General features: G+C 41.7%; 1 protein-coding gene across 1 annotated transcript in view; it reads right to left on the reverse strand.

Moving 5' to 3' along the window:
- The window catches only part of trim71 (tripartite motif containing 71, E3 ubiquitin protein ligase), a 38635-nt gene that overhangs the window by 15353 nt on the left and 6034 nt on the right, over positions 1-17248 (reverse strand). Inside the window, exon 2 of the mRNA XM_085261828.1 lies at positions 1641-1808. Within this exon, the coding sequence (XP_085117954.1) occupies positions 1641-1808 (168 nt within the window). The remainder of the gene's footprint in view (positions 1-1640; positions 1809-17248) is intronic.

Consider the following 17248-nt stretch of genomic DNA (forward strand, 5'->3'; position numbering starts at 1 on the left):
CATGAAACCAAGTGTGTGGTGTTTGTTGTTGTTGATGATAATGATGATCCCAGTGTGTGCTGTGGGACATGACTTTTATTTCTGGCCAGGAGTTTGGCAATCTATGTGGTGACATTTCTGAATTTGTTGACATAAGCGCTGCTCACGCACCAATAAATCAGCCAAGCAGCACAAAGATACAGAGAGTGTGACAAAGGCCAAGGGTTAAAACAAACAACAAAACGAACACACGAAAAAGCCACATTTGTTAACTTGCTATTTTAAACACTGGTATCGGCTGAGAATTTCACAATCAGTGCATCCCTACAACTACCCATCCATTAAGGTACAAAGCAAGGCGCGGTCACACAGAGGTTAAGCTGGGAAATGGATAGGCGAGGCACATGCTCTACTGAATAGATAGTACGTGCCAGCAAGTCGTGTGACCTCAGCGCAATGAGCTAGTGTTTCATGTTTTGGGTGAGTGTTTGCCAAAGTCACAACCACCACCCCGCCTTTGAGGCAACTTAGATAACACTCGTGTGTCTGACGTATCCCTGTGAGCCAGTTACCATTTCAAACTAACAACTAATCCATTACCCGACTTTACGATTGGCTGAGTGTTTGACCACAAGGCATTCAAAAAGGAATTTATAAACTTTCTTTTTTTTTCTTTTTTTTTTTAAACTGCTCATTGCAATTTATCCATTCTTCCCCCTACCTTAATCAAAATTTAGACTGACATGTGAATAACTGAAGATTCCACTATTACTCACAGAAAATCCTTCTGCTCATTGTTTGGAATTTTTAATGTGACAAAAAAACAAAACAAAACAAAAAAAACAAAAAACACAAAAACCCAAAACATGACCAGGCAGACTAAAGTGTTAATAAAACTCACATTTTTTCCTCCAACTTATTCATGTGTCACTGTATAAGCAGGAATTTCGGTTGGGGGTGGGGGGGCTTAGGAAGCTGCCACCCAATCTATAATTATGTAAATGAAGAGAGGTGTTGTGTGTTTGTGTGGGAGTGGGAGAAAGAGGTGGAGGGGGAGCGAGTGAATACAGGGGGGCAAAGTGCTGCACTTCTGTGAAAGAAGAGGGGAGTTTTCCTTTCTCTGAAATCCTTTAAATACCTCATCTACCCTCCCCCATACTCCTTTCCACTCCTCCTCCCCTTTGACCTTCAGCCTTATCCCCCCCACCCTCACCCCCACTCAAAGGAACTCATTCCATACAGCCCCACCCCCCCCCCCCCCCTTCTTTTAGGGCCAGCTGGAGACCTCTAACCCCTAAGGCTTCCCAGCACCAGGGACTGGTCACTCTCAAACATATTGAAGCTGATTGTCTCCCATAGGTGGTCACTCTGTCCTGAGGGGGGAGGGGGGGGGGGGGGGGCACGCACAGCTGCTCTCTAGTTTCCACTCAGCCTCATTAGGCAGTGATAAAGGTTCATTTGGATATTTTAATCTTGGCAAGAACCTTGTTTTTGTCAGAAGTAGGACAACCTTACCTGTAAGTCCTTGAATTGTTTGGGTTTGTTGAGTTAGCACTCAAATCACGTTCTTCTGATTCTTCTCCAACACAGTGTGTTGAGTCACCTCACCAGCACCAACATACAAACAACAGAATTTATCATCAGTGAGGTTGCGGTCCTACCTGCACCGCCTGTCGTCCCTGCTGTGCATCTGCCAGCAGCTGGATGGTGATGGCCCGGCAGTCCTGAACGGCGTCTTGCAGGTAAACGAAAGTGTGGCCCATGTGACGGCCCATGCTGCACTCTCTGCAGATAGGCACCGTGCAGGTTTCACAGAAGAACAGAAACACCTGAGAAAACAGGTAGCACACGCATCGTTTCAGCTGTGCGTTCAGACATCAACATCAAGCTCAAAGGGGCCAAAGTCTGGGTGCTGACCACAGCAACTCCAGTCTCAGAGGCATGCATCAGAGTTTGAATGTGTGTGAATGTTAGATAGCTATATAGCACTTACATAAAAAAGGAAAAAAAAAAAGTGCTTATATGAATGGGTGAGTGAGGCATATTGTACAAAGCGCTTTGAGTACTTGGGTAGAGTAGAAAAGTGCTATATAAGAACAGTTTAACATAGGGCTTAATGCTACACACATGCTGACACATGAACCTCATCTCCAAATAGTAAAATCAAGTCTTCTCTTTCGGATACTGCTAATATGGTTGTGTCTGGCAAAGAAAGCCCCACCCATCTGCTTCTCGAACCGTCGGTTTATGTGGAGCAACCAAACAGAAGAAAGCTGGCTTAAAGGGAGGGCGGGACCTAAAGCAGCTTGTTTTAGAGAGTGGATACAATGAGGGCGATGCACTGAGGTCCAGCGTAAGATAAACGAGTCTGGTTTGACTGGATGACTTCCATCTATGCTGTATTTTGTTTTTTTGCATTTTAAATCGCTACTAGCACGAGCAGCAAATGTTCAGGTGATATGCGTTTTCACGCCTGTTACTGATGGATGTTATTTCTGAAACGGTGCCCGACTCCTCATCTCAACTATAATCTGGATGCAGCGTCGGCGTTGTGTTTTGCTGCTGTGAGTCAACAAAAGGTCGACGGTAAAATGAGACAAGCAGCATGAATAAATTAAGCACCACAATAAGAGTTAGTCACACACACACACACACACACACACACACACACACACACACACACACACCTAATTTAAGAGAAAAGGCTTTGAATGATAAAGAAGTTATCCATATGCATGTCCTAGCAGGGAGGCTCAAACAGAGCTCAAAACCCCTGAGCGCACTTCTCTTCTTAAACATGGCGGCCAAGAGGCCACCAAAACTCAATCAATACTCAATCTGGAAAGAAGTCTTGGGCTTGTTGAGATTTTAACACAAATATTGCTAATATGCTCCCATGTTTATCAGGATGCACCACATACAGGAGATGAGGTAAAAGCTGCACTGATCATCGTGGACAAAAATGTCCCTCAGGACAGAAATGGAAGATGTCATTTAACCTTTGCTGCTAAACGCTGAGCTTTGCTTTAAACCCTCCTGCTTGAATACCGATCGCTTGTAATGGAGGGCTAATTAAATATGCACAGGGCGTCATATCCCAAAGAGACACCAGATCAGTGGCACCCAATAGCAGGAGACCTGAGTGGATGGGGAGGGGCCTGCAATCAATTCATCAATATTGGCTGTTCCCCTGGGGAGCAGGATAATCTAATAGGACGCACACCTCCCCCTTTATCAGACTTCCTCCTCTTTCTGCCTCTGGCTGTTGGATCCTTTTCTTCTTGTGCTTTTCTTACAATCTCTCCTTCTGTTAACGTCAGTGCTTCACTTCGATCTCGGCACCACTTTGTCACTCAGTGCCTTCCTCTTCCCGGCTTTCCTGTCCCATCCCTCCCCCGATGACTTCTCACAAATTCCAGGAGCACAGGACACACAACAGCGAGGAATGCAGCTGGTTTGGAGAGGAGGGGGTGAGGAGGATGAGGAAGGTGATGTGGGGTGGGGTGGGGTTGAGCGATTGACGAATAGCTGCAAATCAGCAGTACAGGGATCAAACGCAACTCCTCCAAGTGACTACTGCATGACCAGTTATTTAATGAAATCCATGTTTAAGGCGGGTGGGAAAATAATTTTAGATGAAGACTCTTCTTATAATCATTTAGGGTGACAAATAGAGGGAATCAATTCCACTGAACACCTCTATCATCACTAAAGTTTAATATGGGTCATTCAGAAACCAATACCTCAAAGCTGTGTTATTTCAGGCTGCCATTTGTGCATGCTGTAACATGGCCAAGAGAAAAACAACAGGAGTCTTCTTTCACGGTAGCAGATCTTCACTGCAAGGCCCTTCACACATTTTTAATCCTATCTGCTCCACACATGTCATCAACGGTCCTTGAGGTGAATCATACTCTCTCATACACACAGTGTTGGAGATTACATAACAACACCAGGCCTCTAGGAGCAAGGATCGATATTATTGACTTGCACAGAATACAGTCTCTTTAAGGCAGTGCTCTCTCTCAGCCTGCCTCTGTCTTCAGTACCTCTTTCAGTCTGAGGCAGGTTCTTTCTAGGAGATCGGTTGAAGTGGATTTGCAAGTTTTAAACTGTATAAGGACTTTGTTTTTATTAGAAATAGGAGAATCATGCCTGAGAGTTGTGGCTTTAAGTTAGGACCACAGATTGTACATGAAAGAGAGACACTGCCATCCTGTCGTTGCCCAGAGGTTAAATGCTAACATTTAATGAAACAGTGATGTGTCAAGTTATTTGCAAAGGACGGGGGTATTACACAGTCACTGATTTTAAAATTTAAAGGGGGAAAAAAAAAATGTCAAAAATTGAATCTGCCCGAGTCCTTTTAATGCTTGTCTTCCCCCTGCTGTCTCACATTTTTCATGTCTTCTCTCTAATACCCTATATTAATAAAGGTTCAAAATTCTTCCCCTGGAGCTGTTATGGAGGAAACCAGTTTTTGTAAAAGACTATTTACTTTCTTTTTAAAAAGGAGTTTAGTTAAAAAAATAAAAATATTTACAGATGCAGCCCACAGGCTTTTGGACAGTGAGACACTCTGTAATTGTGTTTATGTACCACCACAACTTTGCATTACCTGTTTAGGACTTATGGTCATTTTTAAGTAAACAGTGCCCCAATTTCAGAGGCTCAAAAGTAACTGGCCAATTTATTGATGAGCAGTGTCATGGTCAGGTGAAGCCTGTTCCCTGGTCACCCCATTACAAATTACATAAATATTCTGAGATGACTACAGGTGTTGGACTTGTATTTGAAAGCGTCTGACTAGAACTTCAATTGCCAAATCAAAATAACATTTGCCTCGAGGCGCTTTATAACTGTAAGATAAAGGTTCTACAATAATACAGCAACCTCCAAATAGCAGACACCCCCCTATCAGCAAACACTTGGCAACAGTGGGAAGGAAAAAACATGCTTTTAACGGGAAGAAACCTCTGGTAGAGCCAGGCTAAGAGAGAGGCCATCACTAGGATGGAAAACAAAAAACAAAGCTATCAAAGAGATAGCAAAGCTTTAACAGTCTGCAGACTTTGAAAGACCCAACTGTAACATTCACTTTTCAAACTTAACATGTGCACTGGTGTTGAAAATTGTTAATAGTTGACGCGTCGTTTGAAGCTTTGTAAGATCCCAAAACATGCAGGAATAAGTAGTAGGAATTAAGCGTGTAATAACGGACTGAAACAGAAGATGGCAGCACTGCATGTACAAGGATGCCAGCTGCCGTTAAACCCCGAAAAAGAAGAAGCAGTGTCCGGTATCGTAGCTGTGTCCAAATTCAGGAACCGCATCCTCCTGTGCCCACTTTTGTAGGCCGATTACGTTACAGCGACACGACGAAGACTGTCCAAATTTGAAGACTCCGACAAATGCGCCCTTCATTTTCCGGCTCACTAGAGCCGGTGAGAACACCGGACTCCTGGCAAATAATTTTCAAACCCACCTCCGTCTTTCGCTACTCAGGTTAAACATGATACATAGTCATTTAGATAACTTAAAAATGTTATTGTTTGGCTTTTTTCAGTATTTTATTTGTTCCTGAGTAAAGCGGTTTGTCTGAGATTAAAGTTATAGTTTTTACACAGCTGAATAAACGTCAAGCAGGCAACTGATTATCAGAAGTGTGAGATGCTCGAGAATATACTCCGGTGTCCTGTTATATTTTAGATAGCAAGGAGCACACGGCTGAGTTTATTAAATTCCACCGAAACAATCTGCAAATGTCATTAAAATTTAATAAACTACCATCTTGTCTTTATTTTTAGTTAGCACATACCTTAAACACTTAAAGCTGTAAGCTAATGATAGTTATATAAGAGCAGATGCTGCTGGCGCAATAAGCTGTACGTTTTACGTCCAATGGATGCATGATCTGATTAGTCGACTAATCGCAAAAATAATCAATGACTAGTCGACTATCAAAATAATCGTTTGTGGCAGCCCTAGAGACAATTCTGACATGTCCAAAATATTGTAGATGTCACATCAGGCAGCACCATGTGCTTGCCATGAAGAAATGAGAACAACATGAAAAGATGTGAAATGTGGGTAATGCCATCAAAGTTGTAAATTCCACAGAGAACAGCCTGGAGGGGAGGCCTCGAGGCAGAGCAGACTCACCAACATTATTTATTACACACTAATGCGTGGCACGAGCAAAGGCTTCAGGCAGAGGGACATTCTGCTCGTCTACATCCAAAAGGCATGGTGACACAGAGGGTCAAGTACCAATCACGTCCAGACTGCTGGATCTTTGCACACTTTTATTGCTTGAATGTTATTTTGCTCCTATACCTTCTTGGTTCTTCTGCATTCGGCTCCACAGTTCACAAAAGCCTTGTGCTGTAATGAGAATGTTAAATGAAATGACGATTTCATGAAAATGGTAAACACCTTAGCTAACACATCATAAATACTATTATTGGGTAATTCATAATAGCAAAAGGACTAACATCAATACGCGTTAATATTAGCCATTTAATCATTAAACAACTTTAACTTTTTAACATTTATGATAACCTATGTTTACCACTTTAATGTTGTTCAAACAGGAGGTCTGACCCCTGAAATTTGCCCCAAAATCATTGTTCAGTGTTGTGAACTTCAATTTTAGCTGTTAGTATTGCTAACAGCAACAGAGGCAATCGTGGCTCAAAGAGTTGGCAGTTCGTCTTGTAACCGGAAGGTTGCCGGTTCGAGCTCGGACAGTCTCGGTCGTTGTGTCCTTGGGCAAGACACTTCACCTGCCGCCTACTGGTGAAGGCCAGAGGGGCCGATGGCGCAATATGGCAGCCTCGCCTCTGTCAGTCTGCCCCAGGGCAGCTGTGGCTACACCTGTAGCTTGCCTCCACCAGTGTGTGAATGTGAGAGTGAATGAATAGTGGAATTGTAAAGCGCTTTTCGAGACCCTCAAAGCGCTATATAAATGCAATCCATTATTATTATTATTATTATTATTATTATTATTATTATTATTATTATTATTATTATTATTATTATTATTATTATTATTACTGTATGAAATGTAGGCATCCTAAATCTTAAAATTATAAAACTAAAAACAAAGAGGAGAAGCTGGAGAGGAAGAGGAGTAAACAGAAACTGATTCAATGACAAAAATAAATACATAAAAAAAATTTAGTGTTGATCTTTGTAACCTCAAAATCATGAATTGATTAATACACTGATGAGTTAGGGTGTGCATTTTCACCCGAATCTGACGTTGTGTTGCATTTTTGTCTTTTTAAATAAATGCCAATAGTTTCACGCCGCAGCACCGTCACAAAGCAAAAAGGTTAACTCCTGAGGGAAATAACAGCGATGCACAATGGCTGCAAGTTCCCCGTATTTGTATTCACACAGCAGCAGGATCAATCCTGTTTCCCCTTTCCCACCATGCAATGCACTGGGAATGGGGGGGGCACAAACTTCAATAGCCAATTTAAAAAAAAAAAAAAAAAAAAAAAAAAAAAAAAAAAAAAAAAATCACTGCATGCAGCATGCATGCGCTCCCTGCGTGCACAGCCGAGTGGGGGGAAGGGACGAGGGCCATGTAATGTCACACAGTGGTGCCACAGAAACAGGGCTGCTTGGGAAACTGAAAACAAGTTTGCTCAAAAAACAAAACAAAAAACTAATCGCGCACGCATTGCAGCAGTGAATTTCTACAGCTGCCCACTGGTACCAGACAATGAATAGACGTTAACCTGCTGGATTACTTTTACAAAGCATAGTAGTGTCAATAAAGCAGTTTACCATCACATCATTTGACCAGCCCGCAACACGCTTTATCCACAAACAAACACAAGAAAAAAAAAAAACCTGAGTTTTTCCTGCTGCCAAGATTGCCGGGCAGAGACACTTGGATATCTGTAAACTTACGGCTTAATTCAGCTTGTTACCAGTTAAGAGACTCTTGTTAACACGACCTTTAAACTAGATTGAGATTTGAAAAGGAAAAAAATTGTAAGAATTTATTAAATTGCACAAAAAACCAAGCAATTTTCAGACCTGGCAACCATATTTCTGTCAGCCCCTACAAAGCACTTATGTTTGACAGCTGAAATTTGTAGGTATTTGTCTACAAAGGGTGACTGTCTATGTAGACACTTTGTATATCAGAACCTCGTCTCCTCCAAAGCCGACTCAATGATCAACAGCAGCACAAGCAGAAGATTGTTGTCTCCAGTGTTGTTGACAGTAAGCAGCTCCAGCATCTAGAAGGCCGACTCACAGCCCTGCTAGCAACTGCATGTCCGCATGTGCAGCCTCCTCTAATTTGTACAAATACTATCATTTTAAACTCAACTGAAGTAAATTGAAGTAAGCTGAAGCCAGCAAGATTTAGCAAGTTTACACTTTAATTTCATAATTTTAAAAAAACAGCTGTGATCCAAACGAGTTTCCTCCTGTATTTTATTTTTCCACCAACAGTGTGTAAGAGCTCTGTGAGAAAACTCATGAACATTTTAACCCAGAATGAATCTGTTTAAAGTTGAATTCATTTAAAACATCTTTTAAATGGAAATGGTTTCCAAAGTTCAAAAAGTGACGCATGAGTACAACAGGACTTGCTTGAATCATTTAAATAGAGACCTTCTGTTAATCTGTGTCATCGCCTCAGGTCTCTGTGCTCTTTTCTTTAACTGCCTGTCAACACAAAGACAGAAAAGGTCAGAGTGAAAAGGAAAATTCCTAGAAGCTGATGTCACATGTCAGTGTGAATTTGTGAAAGGCAGTTTTATTCACCAGTGGAAAAAATAAAGCTTCAAGTAACCAAGTGATTAAGTAACTCACTTTATGTAATTACTATACTCAGACTGCTCATCTCTTTTTTGAAGACAACAAAACTTCAAACACTGCTTTTAAAGATAGTTATACTGGACTTCACTTGAAAGATGTTTTTATGTAAAACAAAGTTCAGCAATAAATATATTTCACACAATCACAAAGAGGCAAAAAAAGCTAAATAAATACTGTTGTTATCATTTTTAGAAAGTGTGTCGGTTTTAAACTTCCAAACACTTGATTACCAGTCCAGAATTGCAGCACACCCCATTGCAACACTTCAGGCAGGAGCAGACGTCAGGACATAAGGTTAAGCATGTGCACGTACACACACGAAACCTTCCTTTACTAAGACATGACTTAGAGGCCACAATGTGAAGTGCAAAAAAAAAGCTGTCTCAGCTACAGCAGAGGTCCTTTTTCTTCAAACAGGCTGTTACACCAGGCAGATTTTATGCATCAGTCATCCTTCAGTGAGCAAACTAACTTCAGCATGTGCTGGAGTTAAATTAGAAAACTAGAGGAAGATCAGCAGAGTTACTCCACTTATGAAAGCCTAACCAGCCAGCATCAGCACTAAGCCACTTTGGTATGTTCGGGCTGGATAATCTGAGGAATAACTGATCCTAACATTCCCAGCAATCCTTGGAAAGCCATCTGGCAGACAAAGGTCCTTCGATGCAAATCACAGACACCTACTCTTATCTTTTGAGAAAACGCTCTGCATATCTTGTTCACAAAGTTTCTCCCTCCCCTCTTTGTTCCCACCATTGCTCTCTCTCTCTCTCTCCTCTCCTCATTCTCAACACCTCGCCCCCACCCCCACCGGCCGCTGCTCCGCCCTCTTGTGGCAACCCCCGTTGGCTCGCTGCCACGAACACAACATGCACACGGACACTCCTGCCGATGTTTTGAAACTTAGCCAGCTACAACACGCGGAGGGCGGTGGCTGTAATACAACGATCTGATTGGACAGCCCCGCTGAAGGAAAAACCCACAGTCAGCTGGCCTCCTTTGCATGGACAGCATGTGAGTGATTGTGATGTGCTCACTGGAGCAGTGAAGTTTAAAAATAAATAAATAAATAAACTGAAGTAATGACACAGAGACGGGGCAGATAAAAGGAATAATCGCAACAATACAATTATGAAACGCAAGCCGGCAGAAAAGAGGAATTAAATGAATAGGATGTAATGTGCAGCAGCGTTCTGCCTAATAAACAACCCACATGCTCCATGAGCCTCAGCTCGTCACAGCCACCTCTTCCCCTCTTTTTCTTAACATAAGGCTTCAACTGTTATCTTGAAAGCTCATTTGCTGGAAAATATTCACAACGTATTTAATAAACTCTGACACTGGTTACAAAAACACAATGTTCACAGTCAGCCCGCCATCCTAGCTGTTATTCAGCATTTACTTTCTGTACTTTTGTAGCCAGTTCTCTGCACATTACTTATGCTCTGATGTTGCCACCTTTCTTTGCAGTCACCCTTCTTTGGTCTCACGTCCATCATCTGATTTGTCACACACCACAACATCAGCCCTGAAAGCTGAGAGATTCATTGTGAGTGAGGCTGCAAATAATGTCACAAAGTGAAGTGGCAGTAAGACCTGAAGTGTGAGTTGCATCAAAAACTGGTGCACGTGTTCCTCAAGCACAGAGCCATCACTCGAAAACTGAAGAAGCCCTAGCAATCACCACAAATCAGGCAATTAGCTACTCTTACGTATGAAAGGCTAAGATACTAATACAGACTAGCCCAAAACTAATATTATGAAGGAAGGATTAAGACTTATTTTTCTATTTTCTTTTAAAGCTACAGCTTCCCTGCTACACATATTCTTAATATAAAACATTCAAATGACTGAAAGAAAGTCTTGGGTTATTCTGAATGTTTGTGGGTTTTTTTTTCTTAAGTTCTCTTAATTTTTACAACTAATGTGTATATCAGCTTTTTTCTAACTTATTGGAAAAAGAAAGCACGTTAGTCACTGGTCAAATCCAGTTGGTACAGTACAAAGATTACTTCTTCATGTTAGCGTTGCTTCTGTTTTGGAGGCATGGAGGAGGAGGACACTTAACATCTTAATGATTAATAAACGTTCTCTTTTGTTGGAAGAGGAAACCTTTAATGTTGGAATGTGAGCCAGAGTAAGTAGCAAATGTGATTGGTTTGCCTTTTGTGTTGAACAACTCAGCGTTATCACACAGTGTTTCACTTGCACAAATGTGCAATCTTTCAGAAAAAGCAGGTCATGGAAAACACATCCAAAAGTAACAACAAAGCATGCAAACTACCGCAACTGCATCAAACACCTGCTTAAAGCCTAAAGACTAAATAAAGTGAGGTGGACAAATTATGACTGGAAGCTGTGCAGTGTTACCCAAATAAAGTCAAATGTGTTAACAACACAATCCCACCGAGTGAGGTCAAATAATGGCCAATTAAAACCCCATTTGGACACAGCCACGGAGGAGGAAGTGGCAGGCTCCAGGTTTTGAATGGGTTTTAAATCCAGTTGTCAGAGAGAATGTGATAAATGCCTTCCTTTCTATCCATTAAATTTATATGGCCCAAAGTCCTCGAATGGACTTCAAAGTCAACACACACACACTTCCCTTTAGCCTACATGAAACACAGTCACAACACACAGGAAACAAGGAATGCTTTCTAATTACTAGGCACATGTTGCACATTAAAACTCTGGAAGTCCAACTTCATATAATCCAACTCTGGTGGCTGTGTGGAAACACACACAGAAACACTAAAATCCTCTTCAGAGGATAACTACCTACAGATGGGAGATGCTCTTGGATGAAAATGCTGCTGCCACACTCGTACAGATACTTTGAGTGATGAAAAGAAATCACTCGCTCCTCAACAGCAACAGCTGCTACATCACGCCGAGGAGACTTTCTGCATCTATAATGGTCATCGTCTCTGACACAGAACAGAGTGCTGATGAGAAAGACAGGAGTCGACAGAGGAAATACCCGGTGTGTGTGTGAGTGAGAGAGAGGGGGGAGAAAGAGAACCCAGGAGGTATAAACTCAAGTTACAGGAATTCCTCTGGCCTTGTATCAGCGTCAGTGTTGGGTTAGGTTTCCTTACAAACATTCTGTGTTAGCGAGCTCTGGGAGAGGGGGGGAGTAGCGCTCAGGATCACAGAGCCGAGCATGCATGTGTTTTAAGTGACCACATTCCTTGGCAGAACATGACAATGGTTCAGTAAAGTTTAACAAATAACAAGATGAACTGTGGAAAAGCCTGACAAACGCTCCTCACCAGTACTGACTTTAAATCCTGACCCAACTGGTCCCTGAGCAGATACGAGAGCACCGTCAAAGTAATTAGTTCAACTTCACCTCATCCTCATACCGCTGCACAATTTAGGTACTCACTGCCCAGCATCCACTTTGTGCCTGCTCTCAGGCTGCTCCACCAACCCCCGAGACTATTTGGGCGTGTGCTGCTGAAAAACCACGCACGTGCACAACCACCCACGTAGCTATGGCGACAACAATTTAATTTGAAGCACAGGGTGACATTCTGTGGGATTATCATACCATTATCCCTCTCTCAGACCAGGATCCATATGTATTTGGGTATTGGAGGGTGACACCACAGCAAGCAGAGGGCACTCCTTCGATGTAATCCAATTTTCCATTGCTGCTTCACACTAACACACAGACGCAGCGTGGGACACTCTCTGCACAGTCCAGATTAGGAGCAGGGGCATTTATGCTGCTAAAGTAGACCAACATATTCACTTGGCCATCGTCTATAGTGCAGCAATACCAGCTCTCCAGCCAGAAGCATTAAGAGCAATTTAAAACTCAAGTTTTAAAGTTAGATTTCTTTTAGAGGAAGAGAATAAAGTCATAGAAAGCTTCAGCCATAAAGAAAGAACTCTGGATGACCACAGTTCATTAACCCAAGTTTCTCCACCATCTTCTTGACAAGAGGATAGCATACACAAAGTCACAAATTTAAATCTTTACATCCTCATTTCGCATTTTATTTTTTTTCCTCATAAATCAATCAATATCAGCATGCTGCAGCATTTGCGAGCAAAAAGTTGATGGACATTACTGATGCAGTAACAGTGAAAGAACAGAGCTGGTTAAAAAGCTTCACCCAAGATATGACCTCCCAGGCAGAAAATATTCATATATCAGTGCATTCCTGACTGGTAACAAGATTGTGTTCTTTTAGCTGTGGAACAGCCATGTTGTACTTTTATTTGAGGTTTTCAGCCAGAACACTACAACTACAGGCGTAGTTGACAGTGCTGTGTCACTGGATATAATGCTGAGTCACTACTATTGCAATGTGATACTGCTGTTGGCACTGTTTGAGAAGATTCACACCTCAAATTAGACGGTGTGTCATCAGCACCTGAAGCTACCTGGAAAAGGAGGATGGAAAGTGCTCTTGATTTGCTCACACTCACAAGTGCTGCTGCCTGCAAACATGAATAAAATGATATTCCCTTTTTTTTTTTTTTACATTTTAAATGATAACTAAATTTAAATAAAATGTTAATATTACCACATGTTTTCTTGAAATGTGGAATATCTGCAGTGCAAACCAGTTAACATTAGCCATTTGACGATTGATCAGTATCGTCATTTATAACAGCCGGTAGAAGTCAAGAAGAGTCGAGAGAAACACCCTTCAGCAATGTTGTGACAGTTGACGTTGTACAGAAGGTGCTCTTCAACTTCCTTATTAGACACATGCTTTTGGAACGCCACAAAGCGCCTTTTAAATTACAACCTACTCAGATCGACTCTTTTTCCATAACAATCGAGTACCACATGCATAATGTGCGTGGTCGTCATCATAGTAATGCAGCCGAGCGTCCTGTGATGCAATTAATATGTAACGCGAACGCGACAACAAAGGTGGACATCAAGGCGATGATATATCTGCTGCTCAGTCTGTGGCTTTTTGTCACTGTGGTGTTGTTTTTGTAGCCATTTCCCTTGTTGCCAGATTTCAAAAAAAGCTGTTTTGATTTTTGTGAACAATTCTTAGCGAGTATGCATGGACCGGTCTATCACATCTTATACTGTGTGGCCAGTTTCCTTTACGGCCTACAGAGCTTTGTCTCCCATCCACAACTCTTCACTGGCAATTCCACCAGTTGGAAATCAATCAAATCCAAGCTGTAGCCAAAATACCTTAAACGAGTCATCTGTAGATTAAACCAGTAGGGTAAATATGCAAACGGCAAGAAAACTCAAGCCAGAGCAAATTAAGATTCATTATACGGATTCTTTAAAGGGGGAGAGGGGTGGCTTTCTCCATTACAGCTAATGAGGTTAAACATGAGTGAGGGTTTCAGCACGTCTCTCCAACACCATCACATCTTTTCTTACAATGCTTGAAGAGGCTGAAAAACCTGATCATGCACAGAGTATCAACAGACAGGATTCCCACTGCACGTCAGCAGCTGCCAGTACAAACAGTCGAAATAAGAAGCATCAGCTGCTTACAATTAACACCAAACCTTTACACGTCTGCAGACTGCACTGCATCATTTCTTTTAGTGTTTCTCCAAACCAAACCGCTGCCTGAACCAGTGTTCTTCAGAATGTTTTCTGGGGGAGTTTGGAAGTTCAGCACATATTATCAGAAGTCCTTCTGGAGTCAAGTTTTGCCTCTTAATGGCCATCTTGAATCTCAGAACAGCTCAAAACAGTACCTCAGTGGGCTTGCTTAACTCTTCAGATGGAACAGCTCCTAGAAAAACTCTTGAGGGCCCTCGCAGACCAAGCCAGCCTCGAAGAACTAGCCCAGGCAAAAGCCGCACATAACACCTCTCGACTTCTGCTAAGAGTTACACCTGAATACACACAGAGCCTACAGCTGATGGCCAGCTGAACGCCAGACAAACATGAATATCTGGATTTACATGAGAGGGAGCAACTAGTCAGAATATATTCTGCAGACGGTCAAGCAGAAAACCTTTATTGCTCTAGTACATGTCTATTTATAAAGGATAATTCAAATATAGAGCCCCGTGATCAGTAACTAGCTCCCATGATGCACACAATTACAGTACATAAACATCTGATTAAAACTTTGCTGTATAAGAGTATTGAGAGGCCTTTACATTCTCATACCCAGAACTGTACGAGACTATATGTGGTTTATGAAGAAGCTATACTGACTCACTGTGCACAAGTGAAGCCGTAAATGTCAGTAACTGGATGACAGAAAAAAAGATGTGAAATTTATCACTTCAGCGATTACATCAAATTATCTCCTATTGATACTTTGTTGCCAGATATTAAAATCATGTTGTCACTCTTAAAAGGTTTCCAACTCTTAATAGATCAGCAATGATAATATGGAGCAAAGAAACCAATCCCCTACCTCAGACAACCTAAGAAATTGTCTTTCAAATGGGTTTCGTGTAAACTATAAGGCAGACTAGTATACAGGATTTAGTATAACACAAGAAACTGATTTTGATGAAAAACGACCAACTATAAAAAAGCTAAAATTGTTTCTCCCGTCAGTCAGAAAGACTAGGCAGTTGATGAAAGTTTAAGATATGATAGACACAGTCCTGGATGCTGGACAATGTCTCAGCTTTCTCAGTGCTTGCAGGCAAAGAAAGACTCGCCTGCTCCTGTGTCATTCCCTCCCCCAGGGCTGAAGCTCTGAGTAAGTGAATGGGAAATGAAGCCCTTACTGGAAAACTGAACCCACCTACTTACTGGCAATGGACAGGGGGTATGCGGGGGTAGGGGTTATTCTAATAAAAAAAATAAAATTAAAAAAAAAACGAAAAAAAAAAACAACTTAAATTGGAAAATTAAATTGGAAATTTGAACTGGGCTTTAGTGATTAGTTGGGTTACGTTTTTAAACACTGCCCCATTTACTTAAATTTCACACATTTTAACGAACACCGGGTAACTGAACCCCACTCACGCCAGTAAACAGCTAAAAGTAAAGCAAGAGGAAGCTGAGCTAAACAGCGCTAATGGTGGGGAGGCAAAGTCATTAAACTGATACTTTACTTGGGAGACATTACCTGTGTTGTTACATTATTGTTGGCAAAATTAAATGGCAACATTTGACTTTCCTAACATCTGTTTCAAACAGAGAGGGTTAAGGCTGTTTGTTCTCTTTTTTACCCTTCACAAGCCTCCGCCTTGTGGGTGCTTTAAGGCTGAGCACTTAACACACCCTGAGAAGTTTTTGAGCACTAATGACAGGCTTTCCCCTTAGGTATCTGGGGGGCCTCAGGCACAGCACGTAGAGGGTGAGCATTTTCAGGCTGTTTTTTCAATCATCTGTGACAGCCACCATTTCTCCCTGCTTGTCATGGATTTATTTCCTGTGACACACTAACACACAGCACAGGAGCCTTCATCACCTCCGGCAAATAAAACTGGGCTAACCACCCTAATGCTCCAAAGGCACCAACAGCACAAATACAGCTGATACGTGCAGGTCATTGGCTCAAATTAGGCAAGCCGAGAACTGGGAAAACAGCCACACCCCTAACTTTAAGCCTTAGCAAATTCTAAATATCCCCCTCCTACATTTGTTATTAAGGGTTAAACCACTCATAGAGACCAAACATGTGTTTTAAGCCAGACTATAAACAGGTTTATATTTGCTTTAAATGCATTTTAACATGAGACTCTATGAAGAGAGACTTATTTTTGGAGCTGGCCTCAAATGGCCAATCAAGGAACTGCAGTTGGGTTTTTCGTGTGTGAAATGATGGTAGATTTGTGTGTGTTTTGCTCATAAAAAGGTTCATCTTGGAAACAATGGAAACAACAGTCCCCAATGCATTTCTGTTCTTATATTTCTGTTCTTATACTCACAATTAGGGGCCAATAACTATAGAGATTGACAGACCACGTGACTTTCGCGCATTGCATGCCGGGAACTCGTGGCAAAACAATCCAAGTACCGCATCAAATGCGAGCATTTGCAGCACCGCAAAACGTTCATTCTCCGGTTCCAATACCTTCTTGCTTTTTCTTTGCTCCCCAAAAAAGTTATGTACAAAACGAAGAAGAGCAACAATGCCAGTCCGTACAAAGACAGACTTGATGAAAAGTCAAAGAAAGACACGAGGAAAAAAAAAGAAGAAAAAAAATCAAAGGAGTGAAAGGGTTAGACCCTTACGAGCACACAGAGTGGACAAAATACGTTAGCGTGCTGCCCAACTTTCACCACGCTAATTATACGGTTCTTGGAGTGAGTGCATACACTCATGAAGTTTAGTAACTTCAGGTCACTGCAACAAGCCCAGGTACAGTTTACCGACGGATGGGTACAGGACCTTGAAATGCACCGTGTAGAACGAAAGACCATTTTCATTTCATTTTCATTTATTTATTTAACACTTGGTACAACAAATCAAACAAACCAACCACACTTTCTATCAATAAAGCACTACAA

The sequence above is a fragment of the Mchenga conophoros genome, linkage group LG22 (assembly GCF_057382185.1).
Source record: "Mchenga conophoros isolate Kocher_MC1m ecotype Shallow Benthic linkage group LG22, M_conophoros_male_GT1.1, whole genome shotgun sequence".
NCBI lineage: Eukaryota > Metazoa > Chordata > Actinopteri > Cichliformes > Cichlidae > Mchenga > Mchenga conophoros.